Genomic DNA, 16,361 nt, shown 5'->3' on the forward strand with positions numbered 1-16,361 from the left:
CCGACCCAGCTTTTTCTGACTTCGGCTCTGCTTATGGTTTTGTACCTCGCTGCCCCCCTGTTGATGACCCTGGCTAATCCTGTGACTACACTTCTGTCTCTGATCCTGGCTTTCTGACCCATGCCTGCCTGGCTCTCTGCTGTTGCAGTTCTGTGCCCCGCTGAGTGTTCCTGCTGCAAGTCTGCTGAGAGCTCTGACTAGCCACGCGCCCAGGGCCTGCAGTGCAAGCGGAGTGCTTCTTCTTAATCTTGGCTGGACTACTGAGCATGGCTACTGTTCCTGAACTGATGCTTCTCCTGTTCCCTTGGGACTGCATCTCCTGCTGCAAGTGCCTCTATCTACATCTGCAAGCACTCGTGCGCCTCCTGTCCCTCAGCACCCTCTGTTCCACTTTCAGTGGGTCCTGGGCTGGAGATACAAGAGAGGCCAACCTTGTCATTTCAGTCACCTCTCCACAGGTATGCGACAGGTTTCCTCTAGGCCCAAAGGACCCTGATATAAGGATGAAGGGACAGAAGTTTTCCCTGTGGTTGTGTACAGCATCAGACCTAGGTACTCCAATCTGTGAGATGTGTCTAGCAATGACTTTTGGAGGTTAAGGATTCAACCAAAGCTCCGCAGAGCCTGTATCATCTGTTGGATGTTGGGTTGACAGGAAGAACAGGTCCTTTAAAAAAGATTATCCAGGTACTCCACAAATGGAATCTTCTGGGAATGAAGCAACGCCAAAACCAGCGCAAGCACCTTAGTAAATGCCCAGGGGGCTTTGGACAGGGTAAAGGACAGAGCAACATTAATATTGCCGATCACCACCAAAGTGAGGTGGAAAAACAAGAATGTGCAAATAGGAATCCTGGATATATATATATTGAAGCCTGAAAATCTCCCAGAAAAGGGGCAGGCAATGAGGGACTTGGCATTTTCCATACAAAACTCCTGAATTTGTAGAAACAAGTAGAAAATCTTTAGGGCCCTAATGGGAAGAACTCCCCAATTTGCTCTGGGAATCATAAAGAGGTCTGGATAGAAACCTTGAAAGTATACTGTTTATACAGGGGTAATGACCTCTTGATCAAAGAGCTGTTGGACAGCAGAAAGCAGATCATCTTACCGTTACAGGGAAGGAGACAGGTTGGAGAGAATGAAGCAGAGGGCAGTAGATAAGAAAACTCCAGTTTGTAGATCCGGGAAATAACAGTCTGGATCCAGGCATCTAGGATTTTATGGGGCGAAAATGGTGAGAAGATAAACATACATCCCCCTACTTTGAAAAGCGGGGGGGTGCACCATCACCGTGAAGAGGTCATAATGGCTTGGATGGCCATGTCTTCTGTACAAAATATGTTCCTGTCCTAAATGTAATATTGGAAGACTGACCTCAGGAGTAGAGAACTTACTGCTAGAGATTCCCTTTTGATATATACAAGATGGCAGAGGGAGAACACATGACTGCACAGCAACACTCTGCAAGGAAGGCATGTAGCATAATAATTTTAAGAAAACACACACACACTACACTAAACATGGACCTAAAACTGAGAGGATCCAAGTAATTAACCACTTACGGATCGCCCGCCACAGTTTTACGTCAGCTGTTTGAAGGAGGCTATCGTTATGGCAGCAGCTAGCTGCCATAACCCCGGTATCCTTTTCTTCAGCGGGAAGTGCGCTACAAGATAAAAGTGGTCTCTGCGGCAGATTCGCCGCAAGATCACTTTTACCGCTCCCCCTCCCACCGCGATCCGTGCCCTCCGCCGCTTACCAGAGCCGTTGGCAGCGGTGGAGGTGATCGCGTCTGGTCTCCTGCTTGGTATGAAGACGAGTGAGTGGAAGATGGCTGGTCAAAATGTCACTTCCGCACACAGCTCTTAAAGGGCCATTTTTTTTTTTACATGATTTTTTTTTAATGACAATTTTTTTTATTTTCTTATTGCATTTTAGTGTAAATATGAGATCTGAGGTCTTTTTGACCCCAGATCTCATATTTAAGAGGTCCTGTCATGCTTTTTTCTATTATGGATGTTTACATTCCTTGTAATAGGAATAAAAGTCACAATTTAAAAAAAAAAAAAAAAGCTGCGTAAAAATACAAGGTAAAATAAATAAGAAAAAAAAAATGTAAACGCGCCCCGTCCCGACGAGCGTGCGTGCAGAAGCGAACGCATACGTGAGTAGCGCCCGCATATGAAAACAGTGTTCAAACCACATATGTGAGGTATCGCCACGATCGGTAGAGCGAGAGCAATAATTCTAGCTCTATATACCTCTTCTGTAACTGAAAACATGCAACCTGTAGAATTTTTTCAACGTCGCCTATGGAGATTTTTAAGGGTAAAAGTTAGTCGCCATTGCACGAGTGGGCTCAATTTTGAAGCGTGACATGTTGGGTATCAATTTACTCAGCGAAACATTATCTTTTACAATATAAAAAAAAAAATGGGCTAAATTTACTGCGGTCTTATTTTTTTATTTTTAAAAAGTGTATTTTTTCCAAAAGAAGTGCGCTTGTAAGACCGCTGCGCAAATACGGTGTGACAGAAAGTATCGCAACGACCGCCATTTTATTCTCTAGGGTGTTAGAAAAAAAATCTTGTATAATGTTTGGGGGTTCTAAGTAATTATCTAACAAAAAAAAACAACTGTTTTTAACTTGAAAACAACAAATCTCAAAAAGAGGCTCGGTCCTTAAGTGGTTAAAGTGGATGTAAACCTCCAAAAAAAAGTTTTAATTAGGACTCATATCTGTTACAGCAGAGGATGTCATTTCATCTGTGCCCAGTCTTGCCATGAAGAGTTAATCCAGCTGGAGCAATCCTCTTATCTTTCTTCCATACCATAAAAACAGACACACAGTGAAATAGGTGTCAGTTTCTTCCCCCTTGCTGTGAGTGACAGGTGATTTCCTCATCTCATGTAGGAGTGTGAGAGAGGCATTCTGTATACTTCAGATGCACCCTCCTTTCTTCTCCAGCTCTCCCAGGATTGGTTGCTCCACACCTCAGCATGATTGGGCAGGCTGAAGTCATGTGGTGGCTTTTTCTGGGTTTTGACTGGATGTTAGTGGTCATGGGGCATAATCCACGAGACCAGCAGAAATTCAGTGTAAGAAATATTGATGCCTGGCCAAGGGGAGTGTAGAGGTGGGCGGGGAGTCTACTGACATCACGACTCCACCCACCAAGCCCTGGACAGCAGACCCGCCCACAGAATCCAGAGTATTGCAGGGCTCCATACAGCTAAAGGGAAAATATTTGACAGGTAAGGATACATGCAGGAGGCATGTAAATCCTTATAGATAAGCACTATGGAAGTAATTTAGAAATGATGAGAGTGGGTTTACATCCACTTTAATAAATGTTTCTTTACAACCACTGGAGCAGCTGCAGAGAATAGTATTACTCAAGGCAGGAGCGGAAGGGTGGGGAGGAGATCCGCTCACACACAGACTACAGAAATGACAAGAAGAGAAGGAGGGGGAGATGCAAAGACGTTGAGGAGAGAGTAGAATGACAGAGGGACATAAACTGACCACGCTATCACGGATTAGCAGCCAATATAAGCGTGGCCAGTACACATAGGAACAGGCAGCATCAACCAGGTATTGTACAACATGACACTACAAAAGTACTATGCTGTATATCATGCCTTAAAAAGGGACATGACCATTTTTTTTTTTAGGGGTACTACCACTAACGTTTTCACCAATTTGAGCTACAGCAGCTTTTCTATGGCATCAGACTACACGACCCAGCCTTTGCTTCCTATGTACATCATGGAGCCTTGACTGCCCATGACACTTTCACTCTAATGGCTGGTTTTCTTGGACCACATTTTCTCACCACTGCAGACCGGGAACATCCCACAAGAGCTGCAGTTTTGGAGATGCTATGACTCAGTTGTCTAGCCATTACATTCAGCCCCTGTCAAAGTTAATCAAATCCTTACAGCTTGCCCATTTTTTTTGCTTTCAACACATCAAGTTGAGGGACATGTTCACTTGCTGCCAAATATATCTCATAAATTTTCAGATACCATTGCAATGAGATAATCAATGTAATTCATTTTACCTGTCAGTAGTCATAATGCTATGGCTGATTGGTATATATGGCAAATGTTACGTGGCAATCTGACTCCCCAACCATAAAATGTGATCCTCAACTGGAAAACAAAAAGTTAAAGCACAACTTTTTCCAACGGTCTGCAGTTCAGCTGGTCACTTCCATCTTGTTTATTGGACGATGAATCACAATTAATAACTTCTGTCCAATCAGCAGGGAGAATATTAAAAAAAAAAAAAAAAAAAAAAAAAACTAACGCTGGACCACAAGTTATACTGTGATCTTCCTGACTGAGCAGTGTCACAGAAATGTGTGAGTCACAAGAGTAGCTGAACTGAATTAGCAGCAGCTGTACCTCTTGTGCCCACTTGGTGTGAGATCATTAGACAATATTTAACAAGCTGATTGTTTTAAATGCTCTTTTAGGCTCCATTCACACTAGCGCGTTTTTTGATGCATTTTGCATTTTGCAGAAATGCATGGGATTTTTTAACATGAGTTCCTATGGAACATGTTCACATCAATGCTTTTTTGTATCTCTGCGTTTTTGGAAAGGGTCGGGGACTTTTTTTCATGCAAAAAGCAGCGTTTTGCATGTAATGGATTTCAATGGACAAGCATCAAAAACGCAAGTGCACCGTTTTTGCAGCGTTTTTGGTGCGTTTTTGGTGCGTTTTTGCAGTTTTTTATTTTTTTTTTTTAATTTTTTTTTTTTTGTAATTTTTTTTTAAGACTGTAAAAAAAAATGAAAAAAAAAAACCGCAAAACGCAAATCGCGGCAAAAACGCGGCAAAAACGCTGCTCAAAAACGTGCCAAGCATGAAAAAAAAACCTCCAAAAACGCTCAAAAGCAACATGCATAGGTGTGAATCGAGCCTTAAGCGTTTGTTTCCACTATTCATTTGAGTAACAACATAACCAAATTTAACAACTGAAGTAAATTTTAATCGGTCTATAAAATACATTTCATTCCAAAAGCAGAACGCTAAACAAAAAAAAAAAGTTTATACAATAAAAGGGAAACTTTGAAACACAAAATACTCATTTTTTCTCTTTTTTGAATTTGTGCTTTTTTTTTGCTGAAGAGTCCTCCTCAGGAATAGGATCACTTAGAGCATGTTTTATAAATCTCTTTGCAGCCCCTTTGTCAAGTTTGGCAGCTTTCTTACGATCTGTCATTTCTTTCACTCTGTTCATGTACTTTCGTATTCTTTCCTGCAATGCAAAAACAAAGCTTGGATCAAAATTCAGAACACAGTATTCTTCATTTCACTGCAACACTGTACACATCATACTTATTCCTCAATGTTTTCCTATTGTTTTAAATTACAGACATGATAGTGCCCATCATCCATACATTATTTCAAAAAGAAAATTAATTATAGGAATCAATAATGCTCTAAGCAAACTAACACATTTAAAGCATTTATTATAAGAAGAGCACTGAATTAAAAACAATTATCTGATAAAAAAGGGATGCTAAAGTGCTAATAAGTAAAACATTGTTAACCACTTCAGCCCCGGAAGGATTTACCCCCTTCCTGACCAGAGCACTTTTTACAATTCGGCACTGCGTCGCTTTAACTGCTAATTGCGCGGTCATGCAATGCTCTACCCAAACGAAATTTGCGTCCTTTTCTTCCCACAAATAGAGCTTTCTTTTGATGGTATTTGATCACCTCTGCCGTTTTTATTTTTTGCGCTATAAACGGAAAAAGACTGAAAATTTTGAAAAAAAATGATATTTTCTACTTTTTGTTATAAAAAAAATCCAATAAACTAAATTTTAGTCATACATTTAGGCCAAAATGTATTCGGCCACATGTCTTTGGTAAAAAAAATGTCAATAAGCGTATATTTATTGGTTTGCGCAAAAGTTATAGCGTCTACAAACTAGGGTACATTTTCTGGAATTTACACAGCTTTTAGTTTATGACTGCCTATGTCATTTCTTGAGGTGCTAAAATGGCAGGGCAGTACAAACCCCCCCCAAATGACCCCATTTTGGAAAGTAGACACCCCAAGGAAATTGCTGAGAGGCATGTTGAACCCATTGAATATTTATTTTTTTTGTCCCAAGTGATTGAATAATGACAAAAAAAAAAAAAAAAATTTACAAAAAGTTGTCACTAAATGATATATTGCTCACATAGGCCATGGGCATATGTGGAATTGCACCCCAAAATACATTCAGCTGCTTCTCCTGAGTATGGGGATACCACATGTGTGGCACTTATTGGGAGCCTAGCCGCGTACGGGGCCCCGAAAACCCAGCACCACCTTCAGGATTTCTAAGGGCATACATTTTTGATTTCACTCCTCACTACCTATCACAGTTTTGAAGGCCATAAAATGCCAAGATGGCACAACCCCCCCCCAAATGACCCCATTTTGGAAAGTAGACACCCCAAGCTATTTGCTGAGAGGCATGGTGAGTATTTTGCAGCTCTCATTTGTTTTTGAAAATGAAGAAAGACCAGAAAAAAAATTTTTTTTTTTCTTTTTTCAATTTTCAAAACCTTGTGACAAAAAGTGAGGTCTGCAAAATACTCACTATACCTCTCAGCAAATAGCTTGGGGTGTCTACTTTCCAAAATGGGGTCATTTGGGGGGGTTTTGTGCCACCTGGGCTTTCCATGGCCTCCGAAACTGTGATAGGCAGTGAAGAGTGAAATCAAAAATTTACGGCCTTAGAAAGCCTGAAGGCGGTTCTTGGTTTTCGGGGTCCCGTACGCGGCTAGGCTCCCAAAAAGTCCCACACATGTGGTATCCCCGTACTCAGGAGAAGCAACAGAATTTATTTTGGGGTGTAATTTCACAAATCCCCATGGCGTGTTTGAGCAATATAACATTTAGTGACAACTTTGTGCAAAAAAAAAAAAAAAAAAAAAAAAAAATTTGTCTCTTTCCCGCAACTTGTGTCACAATATAAAATATTCCATGGACTCGACATGCCTCTCAGCAAATAGCTTGGGGTGTCTACTTTCCAAAATGGGGTCATTTGGGGGGGTTTGAACTGTCCTGGCATTTTATGCACAACATTTAGAAGCTTACGTCACACATCACCCACTCTTCTAACCACTTGAAGACAAAGCCCTTTCTGACACTTTTTGATTACATGAAAAAATTATTTTTTTTTGCAAGAAAATTACTTTGAACCCCCAAACATTATATATTATTTTAAAGCAAATGCCCTACAGATTAAAATGGTGGGTGTTTCATTTTTTTTTTTCACACAGTAATTGCGCAGCGATTTTTCAAACGCATTTTTTGTGGAAAAAACACACTTTTTTAAATTTTAATGCACTAAAACACACTATATTGCCCAAATGTTTGATGAAATAAAAAAGATGATCTTAGGCCGAGTACATGGATACCAAACATGACATGCTTTACAATTGCGCACAAACGTGCAGTGGCAACAAAATTAATACATTTTTAAAAGCCTTTAAAAGCCTTTACAGGTTACCACTTTAGATTTACAGAGGAGGTCTACTGCTAAAATTACTGCCCTCGATCTGACCTTCGCGGTGATACCTCACATGCATGGTGCAATTGCTGTTTACATTTGACGCCAGACCGACGCTTGCGTTCGCCTTAGCGCGAGAGCAGGGGGGACAGGGGTGCTTTTTTTTTTTTTTTTTTTTTTTCTTTATTATTTTTTTGCTTTTTTATCTTATTTTTAAACTGTTCCTTTCATATTTTTTTTTAAATCATTTTTATTGTTATCTCAGGGAATGTAAATATCCCCTATGATAGCAATAGGTAGTGACAGGTACTCTTTTTTGAAAAAATTGGGATCTATTAGACCCTAGATTTCTCCTCTGCCCTCAAAGCATCTGACCACACCAAGATCGGTGTGATAAAATGCTTTCCCAATTTCCCAATGGCGCTGTTTACATCCGGCGAAATCTAAGTCCTAAAATGCTCGTAGCTTCCGGTTTCTTAGGCCATAGAGATGTTTGGAGCCACTCTGGTCTCTGATCAGCTCTATGGTCAGCTGGCTGAATCACCGGCTGCATTCTCAGGTTCCCTGTTGAGACAGGAGAGCCAGAGAAAAACACGGAAGACGGTGGGGGGGGGGGGCATTCCCTCCCACTGCTTGTAAAAGCAGTCTAGAGGCTAATTAGCCACTAGGATTGCTTTTACATGAAAGCCGACCGCTGGCTGAAAAGAATGATACCAAGATGATACCTAAACCTGCAGGCATCATTCTGGTATAACCACTCAAAGTCGTGAATGGCGTACCTGAAGACAAAAAAATGGTTAACAATAAAGCACAGTAAACGGTAAAGTATAAAAAATTGCATACCTGAAAAGCAAACATGATAAAACATAATAACAATAAAACATTGCAGAATAGAATACAGTAAAAAAGAGCAGAACACCAGAGAGAGAATAGAGAGAGAGAGAGAACAATAAAACGACAACTATTTTTTTTTATTTTTGTTTGTGTTTTTTTTTTTTTTTTACACTTTTTTTTTGTAACTGTAACTTTTATAACTGTAACCGGTTCCAGGTTCGGGTCTCTCAAAATGCGATGGCATCTTGGGAGACCCTGTGAAAGTGTGCCTAGTCTGTGCAATGCTGTACCCTACGCTAATACTCAACTAGTGAATGGTAGCGTTCAAAACATTCACCAATGCAAAGACCAGGATTGTCAGGACAGGAGGGACAATAATAGCGGGTGTCACGTCTATATACGCGCTTGCTGCAGACACATCTTTTTTGGGGGGGTTCGTTGGGTAGGGGTACTCGGGAGGACATATAAATGCCTCTCATGCAGCCGACTGCATTTGGTTGGGGATGTGAATGGGGGAAATACGGGCGCTGCAGAAGTGGTGGGTTCCCAATTAGGATTGGCGAATGCAGCAGGAAGGGCACTATGGGCACGACGGGCCTGTGTTTGTCTTTTTGGTGGCAGCGGGACACTACTTGTGCTTGCCACCTCACCAGCTTGAACTGCACTTATGGGACTCGCCACGTCACCAAGTGTTACTGCAGTGCTGGTATGACTACGACTGGGGTGTACTAGGCCGCTGGCGCTTGCCAGTTCACCAAAACGCTACAAAAAAAAGTGACAGTGATCGATCGATACTGCACTTGGGTGGGCTGGGCCGGGCGGAGGGGCAAAACGCAGGTGCTAGCAGGTATCTGGGCTGATCCCACTAACACTGCGTTTTTGGGAACCCTAAACTGCTGGGGACACTAGTATAGATCTGATCGGATCAGATATTGATCCGATCAGATACTATACCACTAAGGGAGGTGTACGGTGCGTGCGTGGGTGTTAGTGGTACTGGCGCTAATCTGACGCTGCTTGGGGCTGGTGCTTGCCAGTTCACCAAAATGCTACCAAAAAAACTGTTAGCGATCGCAGGGATCAGGCCTGACTCTGCGAACGCTGCAGTTATGCGTTTAGTGTTTTGTAAGTGACAGTGATCGATCGATACTGCACTTGGGTGGGCTGGGCGGAGGGGCAAAACGCAGGTGCTAGCAGGTATCTGGGCTGATCCCGCTAACACTGCGTTTTTGGGAACCCTAAACTGCTGGGGACGCTAGTATAGATCTGATCGGATCAGATATTGATGTGTTCAGATACTATACCACTAAGGGAGGTGTACGGTGCGTGTACGGTGCGTGCGTAGGTGTTCGCGGTACTGGCGCTAATCTGACGCTGCCTGGGGCGACGCATATCACCGCCGGGCGATCAGGGGGCTAAACCTTTATTCGGTAATAAACGGCGGGTGCCCTGACACTAAAAAAAAATAAACGAACTAACCAGCGTCACCCGTAACAGTTATACGGTGATCAGTGGTGAAAGGGTTAACTAGGGGGCAATCAAGGGGTTAAAACATTTATTAGGTAGTATATTGGGGTCCCTGTCGCTATAAAACGCTGACAGCGAACCTAAATATTTACGTTCCTAACTAGCGTCACCAGCGACACTAATACAGCGATCAGAAAAATGATCGCTTAGCGACACTGGTGACAGGGGGTGATCAAGGGGTTAAAACTTTATTAGGGGGGGTTAGGGGGGTACCCTAGACCTACAGGGGGCTAATACTAACTGTCCTACCACTGCTAACTGTCACAAACTGACACCATGCAGTAATCAGGAAAAAAACAAAACAAAACAAAAAAACCTGCTTGCTGTCAGTTTGTGACAGGGGGGGGGGGGTGATTGGGGGGGGATCGGGGGGCGATCGGGGGGGGGTCGGGGGTGTTTAGTGTGCCTGGCATGTTCTACTGTGTTGTGTGTGTGTTGGTGCACTTACATGTCTTCTCTCCTCGGTGCTGGAACGGAAACTGGCCAGCCGAGGAGAGATGACATCACATCCTCTGCCTCTGTGTACTATACAGAGGCAGGGGATGTTTCTCATTGGCTGGGAGCGATCGCGAGGGGGGGGCCACGATCGGATGGTCTCCCCCTCGTCTCTCAACTCTCCCAGCCAAACGCCGACCGCCGATGGCACCGGGGGGGGGTCCGATCGGACCCCCCGCCCGCGGGAAGGCAATCACGTACCAGGTACGTGATTTTGCCTGCCCGTGCCGCTCTGCTCACGTATATATGCGTGAGGCGGTCGGCAAGTGGTTAAATATATATTTAAGTGTATGTTTATGTTCTCCTTTTCCAAAAAAAATAATAAATGCACATCTTTCTACTGGTAAAAAAAAAAAAAGAATTGCATTTATGATTTTTCAGCAGATTGTGGATGCCATACAGGACTCCTGCAGACATGTCAGTGTATCCGTCTGCTTGTATCTCATACGGGCAGGCAGATACACACTGACAGGAAGAGACAATGAACTACCAGAGCGCTCAACAGCGCCATGGGAGTTCATTGAGAACTACAAGCCAAAAAGGCTGTCGGTACTTGTAATTTCCCATTCACAGAACTCTAAATGGTTTTCTTAAAATAGCAAGCAGGGGGAGAAGATCCCCCACTTGCTGTCACTAGATGCAGCAAAGCAGCTGCAGGAGTGAGTACAGGTTACACCCTAAAAACGGGTGAAACAAGTAACCTTTTCCTAAAAGTGAACTTATCCTTTAAGCCTGACAAAAAAGGCAGTAGGACTACCAAATGGAGCCAGATAAAGCGGTTAAAGTACATTTATCACTAACAACCTAAAACCAGCTGCTGACAAGAATTAAATCCAGGTACCTATAGTTGCACATATCAGCAGCAGCTTTCAATGCCCCCACTCTTTCCAAATGCCAGGCCATTCTGATCATGCAAAGCATTAGCAATCCCTGGTAGGGACAGAGCTTGCCTGTCCCATCTTGCTTCCAACACATTTCTAATGCCCAGCAAGGAAACCCCATTATAATAATGGGTCAACAGAAATGCAACTCAGACACTACCCAAAACCTCTAGGTATTGGCTCTTGTCAAGTTTAAAGTGATTGTTAGCCCACTTTTAATAAATGCTAGCATCCTCTCTGCACCATTATAATAATTGTCTGTGTGCCTGTGTTCTGTAAAAAAACTGCACAATTGTACCTGTATGAGCTCCGCTCCCGCAGCTCAGCTGATTCCTCTCCTCTCTTCTGTCTCCCGCTCACAGCTGCAGTGGGCTGGGCCGAGCCCTCCCACTGACGTCAGCCGGGGAGGAGGGGCAGAGAGAAGAGAGACAATCAGCTGAGCTCAGGAAGCTAGGTACAATCCTGCAGTTTTTTTACAAAATACAGGGACAATTATAATGTTGCAGAGAGGATGGGAGCATTTATTAAAAGTGGGCTAACAACCACTTTAAACTTGACACATGCGGTTCTGTGCGGATAGAAAAAATAGAATTGCCTGCGTCCAGGAGCGATTTAGCGCAGCTATCCGCACATAACCGCAGGTAATCGCAGTGCACTGTGTCAGCTGCGGATAACAGCGCCGAGCTGCTCATCGGAAAAAGAAAAATCATTTTTCCTTTCCCGATGAGCGACAAGCACGGGGATCTGATTCGGATCCCCGCCAATGCCCGACACTGTTTGGTATGACTCTTGAGGGGGAACTCCACGCCAATTTTAAATAAAAAACCGGTGTGGGTTCCCCCCAGGGGCATACCAGGCCCTTAGGTCTGGTACGGATTTTAAGAGGAACCCCTACGCCGAAAAAATGTTGTGGGGCCCCCCCAAAATCCATACCAGACCCTTATCCGAGCACGCAGCCCGGTAGGTCAGGAAAGGGGGTGGGGACGGGCGAGCGCCCCCCCCTCCTGAGCCGTACCAGGCCGCATATGCCCTCAACATGGGGGGTGGGTGCTTTGGGGGAGGGGGGGGCCCTGCGGCCCCCCCCTCCCCCAAAGCACCTTGTCCCCATGTTGATGAGGACAAGGGCCTCTTCCCGACAACCCTGGCTGTTGGTTGTCGGGGTCTGCGGGGAGGGGGCTTATCGGAATCCGGGAGCACCCTTTAGAAAGGGGCCCCCAGATCCTGACCCCCCACCCTATGTGAATGAGTATGGGGTACATGGTACCCCTACCCATTCACCTGGGGGAAGAAGTGTCAATAAAAAAACACACTAGACAGGTTTTTAAAGTATTTTATTAGACAGCTCCAGGGGTCCTCTTCCGGCTTCGGAGGTCTTCTTTCGGCCTCGGGGGTCTCTCCGGTCCTTCTCCGCGCTCTCTTCTGCTCTTTTGCCAGCGGAGGAGCCCGGACTGCTGCCTGCTTCTCTTCTTCCGATGTTGACACGACGGTCTCTCCGGCTGGAATGGTCTCTGAGCACTCCGATCTGACTTATATAGGCGGTGAACCCGCCCCCTTATGCCGTCACAGTCCCTGGGCATGCTGGGAGTGTGACGTTTTAGGGGGCGTGGTCATCATCACCCAGTGACCACGCCCCCTAAAACATCACACTCCCAGCATGCCCTAGGACTGTGACAGCATAAGGGGGCGGGGTCACCGCCTATATAAGTCAGAGCGGAGAGCTCAGAGACCATTCCAGCCGGAGAGACCGTCGTATCAACATCGGAAGAGAAGAGGGAAGAAGATGATCCAGAGGTCCGGGCCACTGCTAGCAAAACAGCGGGCAGTAGATCCGGACACCGGGAGAAGACGCCAGAGAGACCTTACGAAGTCGGAAGAAGACCCCTGGAGCTGTCTAATAAAATACTTTAAAACCTGTGTAGTGTGTTTTTTATTGACACTTCTTCCCCCCCAGGTGAATGGGTAGGGGTATGATGTACCCCATACTCATTCACAAAGGGTGGGGGGGCTGGAATCTGGGGGCCCCCTTATTAAAGGGGGTTCCCGGATTCCGATAAGCCCCTCGCCCGCAGACCCCGACAACCAACGGCCAGGGTTGTCGGGAAGAGGCCCTTGTCCTCATCAACATGGGGACAAGGTGCTTTGGGGTGGGGGGGGCCGCAGGGCGCCCCCTCCCCCAAAGCACCCACCCCCCCATGTTGAGGGCATGGGGCCTGGTACGGCTCAGGAGGGGGGGGGCGCTCGCCCGTCCCCACCCCCTTTCCTGACCTACCGGGCTGCATGCTCGGATAAGGGTCTGGTATGGATTCTGGGGGGGACCCCACGCCGTTTTTTTGGCGCAGGGGTTCCTCTTAAAATCCGTACCAGACCTAAGGGCCTGGTACGCCCCTGGGGGGGAACCCACGCTGGTCTTTTATTTAAAATTTGGCGTGGAGTTCCCCCTCAAGATTCATACCAAACAGTGCGAGTCGGTACCCTCTCGGGTTGCCATGGAGATGGCAAACTGCAGCTAAACGCAACCACAGCTAATCGCACTGTGCAAAATGCAGCTGATCGCAGTGCCTGGAGTCTAAAATTTCACAGGAAAAAAAACATGCTTTTAACTGCGGCAGAATAGCCGTCTGTGTGAAAGGCGCCTAAGAGATGGTGAACTGATCATCAGGCAAGTAGGAAGCTTGTGGGACCATTGAGTACCCTACTACCCCTAAGAATAACCAAAGCAACCTTTATAATAAGAACTGTCAGAAAAATAGATGCTCTGTGAAAGTAAACTTAGCCATACTTAGCCATACTACAACAGTTTTAGGACATTACTAAACCCAATCCAAACTAACATTTTAACCAGTTGAGCTCCGGAAGGTTTTAGCCCCTTCATGACCAAGTCATTTTTTAATATTTAACTGGCAATAGCGCGGTCATGTAACACTGTACCCAAATTAAATTTATATAATTTATTTTACACACATAGAGCTTTCTTTCGGTGGTATTTGATCACCACTGGGTTTTTTATTTTTTGCTATATAAATTAAAAAAGACCGAAAATTTGGAGGAAAAAAAACAAACAAAAAAAAAAAAAAAAAAACAATATTTTCTACTTTCTGTTATAAAATATATCCAATATAGTCAAATTTCTTCATAAGTTTAAACCAAAATGTATTCTGCTACGTCTTTGGTAAAAAAATAAAAAAAATAAAAAAAAAATCACAAGTGTATATTAATTGGTTTGTGTGAAAGTTATAGCTATACAAGCTATGGTATATATATTTCAAAATTGTTTATGGTAATCCTGATGTACTGCTGGCCTAGCTAGATTTTTGCGGCTGTAAGACGCCAGGACAGTACAATTACCACCCAAGTGACCCCGTTTGGGAAAGTAGACAGTCTGAGGCATTTGGTAAGAGGCATGGTGAGTTTTTTGAAGTTGTAATTTTTTGTCACAATTTTTTTGAAAATTGATTAAATTTGTTTTTTTTTTTTACAACTGTCATCAGTGCAGTATAATCACTATAATATGACTGGTGCGGCGGTATATATTATATATATATACACACACACACACACACACACACACACACACGGATTATTTTTTTTTTTTTTTTACACTTTTTGCTTATACAGTGATGATCACTGTATAAGCAATAGCTTTAGCTGTCATGAATGGGTTTCCTATTCGTGAACAGCTTGCTTTTGATTGTGATCTGTGATTGGCTAATCTAATCACATGGTAGAGGTAGCCAGGTATCATGTGATTGCTTAGGGGCAACCACAGATCACAACAGTAAGCAAGCTGTTCATGAATGGAAAGCCAAAAGTGAGGCAACAAAAGTGAGTACACCCCTAAGTGAAAATGTCCAAATTGGGCCCAAAGTGTCAATATTTTGTGTGGCCGCCATTATGTTCTAGCACTGCCTTAACCCTCTTGGGCATGGAGTTCACCAGAGCTTCACAGGTTGCCACTGGAGTCCTCTTCCACTCCTCCATGACGACATCACAGAGCTGAAGGATGTTAGAGATCTTGCACTCCTCCACCTTCCATTTGAGGATGCCCCACAGATGCTCAATAGGGTTTAGGTCTGGAGACATGCTTGGCCAGTCCAGCACCTTTACCCTCAGCTTCTTTACCAAGGCAGTAGTCGGCTTGGAGGTGTGTATGGGGTCGTTATGTTGAAATACTGCCCTGCGGCCCAGTCTCCGAAGGGAGGGGTTAATGCTCTGCTTTAGTATGTCACAGTACATGTTGGCATTCATGGCTCCCTCAATGAACTGTAGCTCCCCAGTGCCGGAAGCACTCATGCAGCCCCAGACCATGACACTCCCACCACCATGCATGACTGTAAGCAAGACACACTTGCCTTTGTACTACTCACCTGGTTGCCACCACACATGCTTGACACCATCTGAACCAAATAAGATAATCTTGGTCTCATCAGACCACAGGACATGGTTCCAGTAATCCATGTCCGGAATCTGCTTGTCTTCAGCAAACGCTTTGCGGGCTTTCTTGTGCATCATCTATAGAAGAGGCGTCCTTCTGGGCCATTCTGACCAATTTGATGCAGTGTGCAGGGTATGGTGTGAGCACTGACAGGCTGGCCCCCCACCCCTTCAGCATTGTTGGCAGCACTCATACGTCCATTTCCCAAAGACAACCTCTGAATATGACGCTGAGCACGTGCACTCAACTTCTTTGGTCGACCATGGCGAGGCCTGTTCTGAGTGGAACCTGACCTGTTAAATTACTGTATGGTCTTGGCCAACGTGCTGCAGCTCAGTTTTAGGGTCTTGGCAATCTTCTTATAGCCTAGGCCATCTTTATGTAAAGCAAACTATTATTTTTTTCAGATTCTCAAAGTTCTTTGCCATGAGGTGCCATGTTGCACTTCCAGTGACCAGTATGAGAGTGAGAGCGATAACACCAAATTTAAACACACCTGCTCCCCATTCACACCTAAGACCATGTAATGAGTCACTTGACACCGGGGAGGGAAAATGGCTAATTGGCCCAATTTGGACATTTTTGTTGCCAGCGATTTACTCACTTTTGTTGCCAGCGGTTTAGGCATTAATGGCTGTGTGTTGAGTTATTTTGAGGGGACGTAA

The 16,361-nt window shown here is 44.5% G+C and overlaps 1 protein-coding gene across 1 annotated transcript in view; it reads right to left on the reverse strand.

Moving 5' to 3' along the window:
* Positions 1-4,981: 4,981 nt before the first annotated feature.
* The window catches only part of C1D (C1D nuclear receptor corepressor), a 74,649-nt gene continuing 63,269 nt past the window's right edge, over positions 4,982-16,361 (reverse strand). Inside the window, exon 5 of the mRNA XM_073628216.1 lies at positions 4,982-5,273. Within this exon, the coding sequence (XP_073484317.1) occupies positions 5,100-5,273 (174 nt within the window). The 3' untranslated portion in view covers positions 4,982-5,099. The remainder of the gene's footprint in view (positions 5,274-16,361) is intronic.

This window comes from Aquarana catesbeiana, linkage group LG04 (genome assembly GCF_042186555.1).
Source record: "Aquarana catesbeiana isolate 2022-GZ linkage group LG04, ASM4218655v1, whole genome shotgun sequence".
In the NCBI taxonomy this organism is placed as follows: Eukaryota; Metazoa; Chordata; class Amphibia; order Anura; family Ranidae; genus Aquarana; species Aquarana catesbeiana.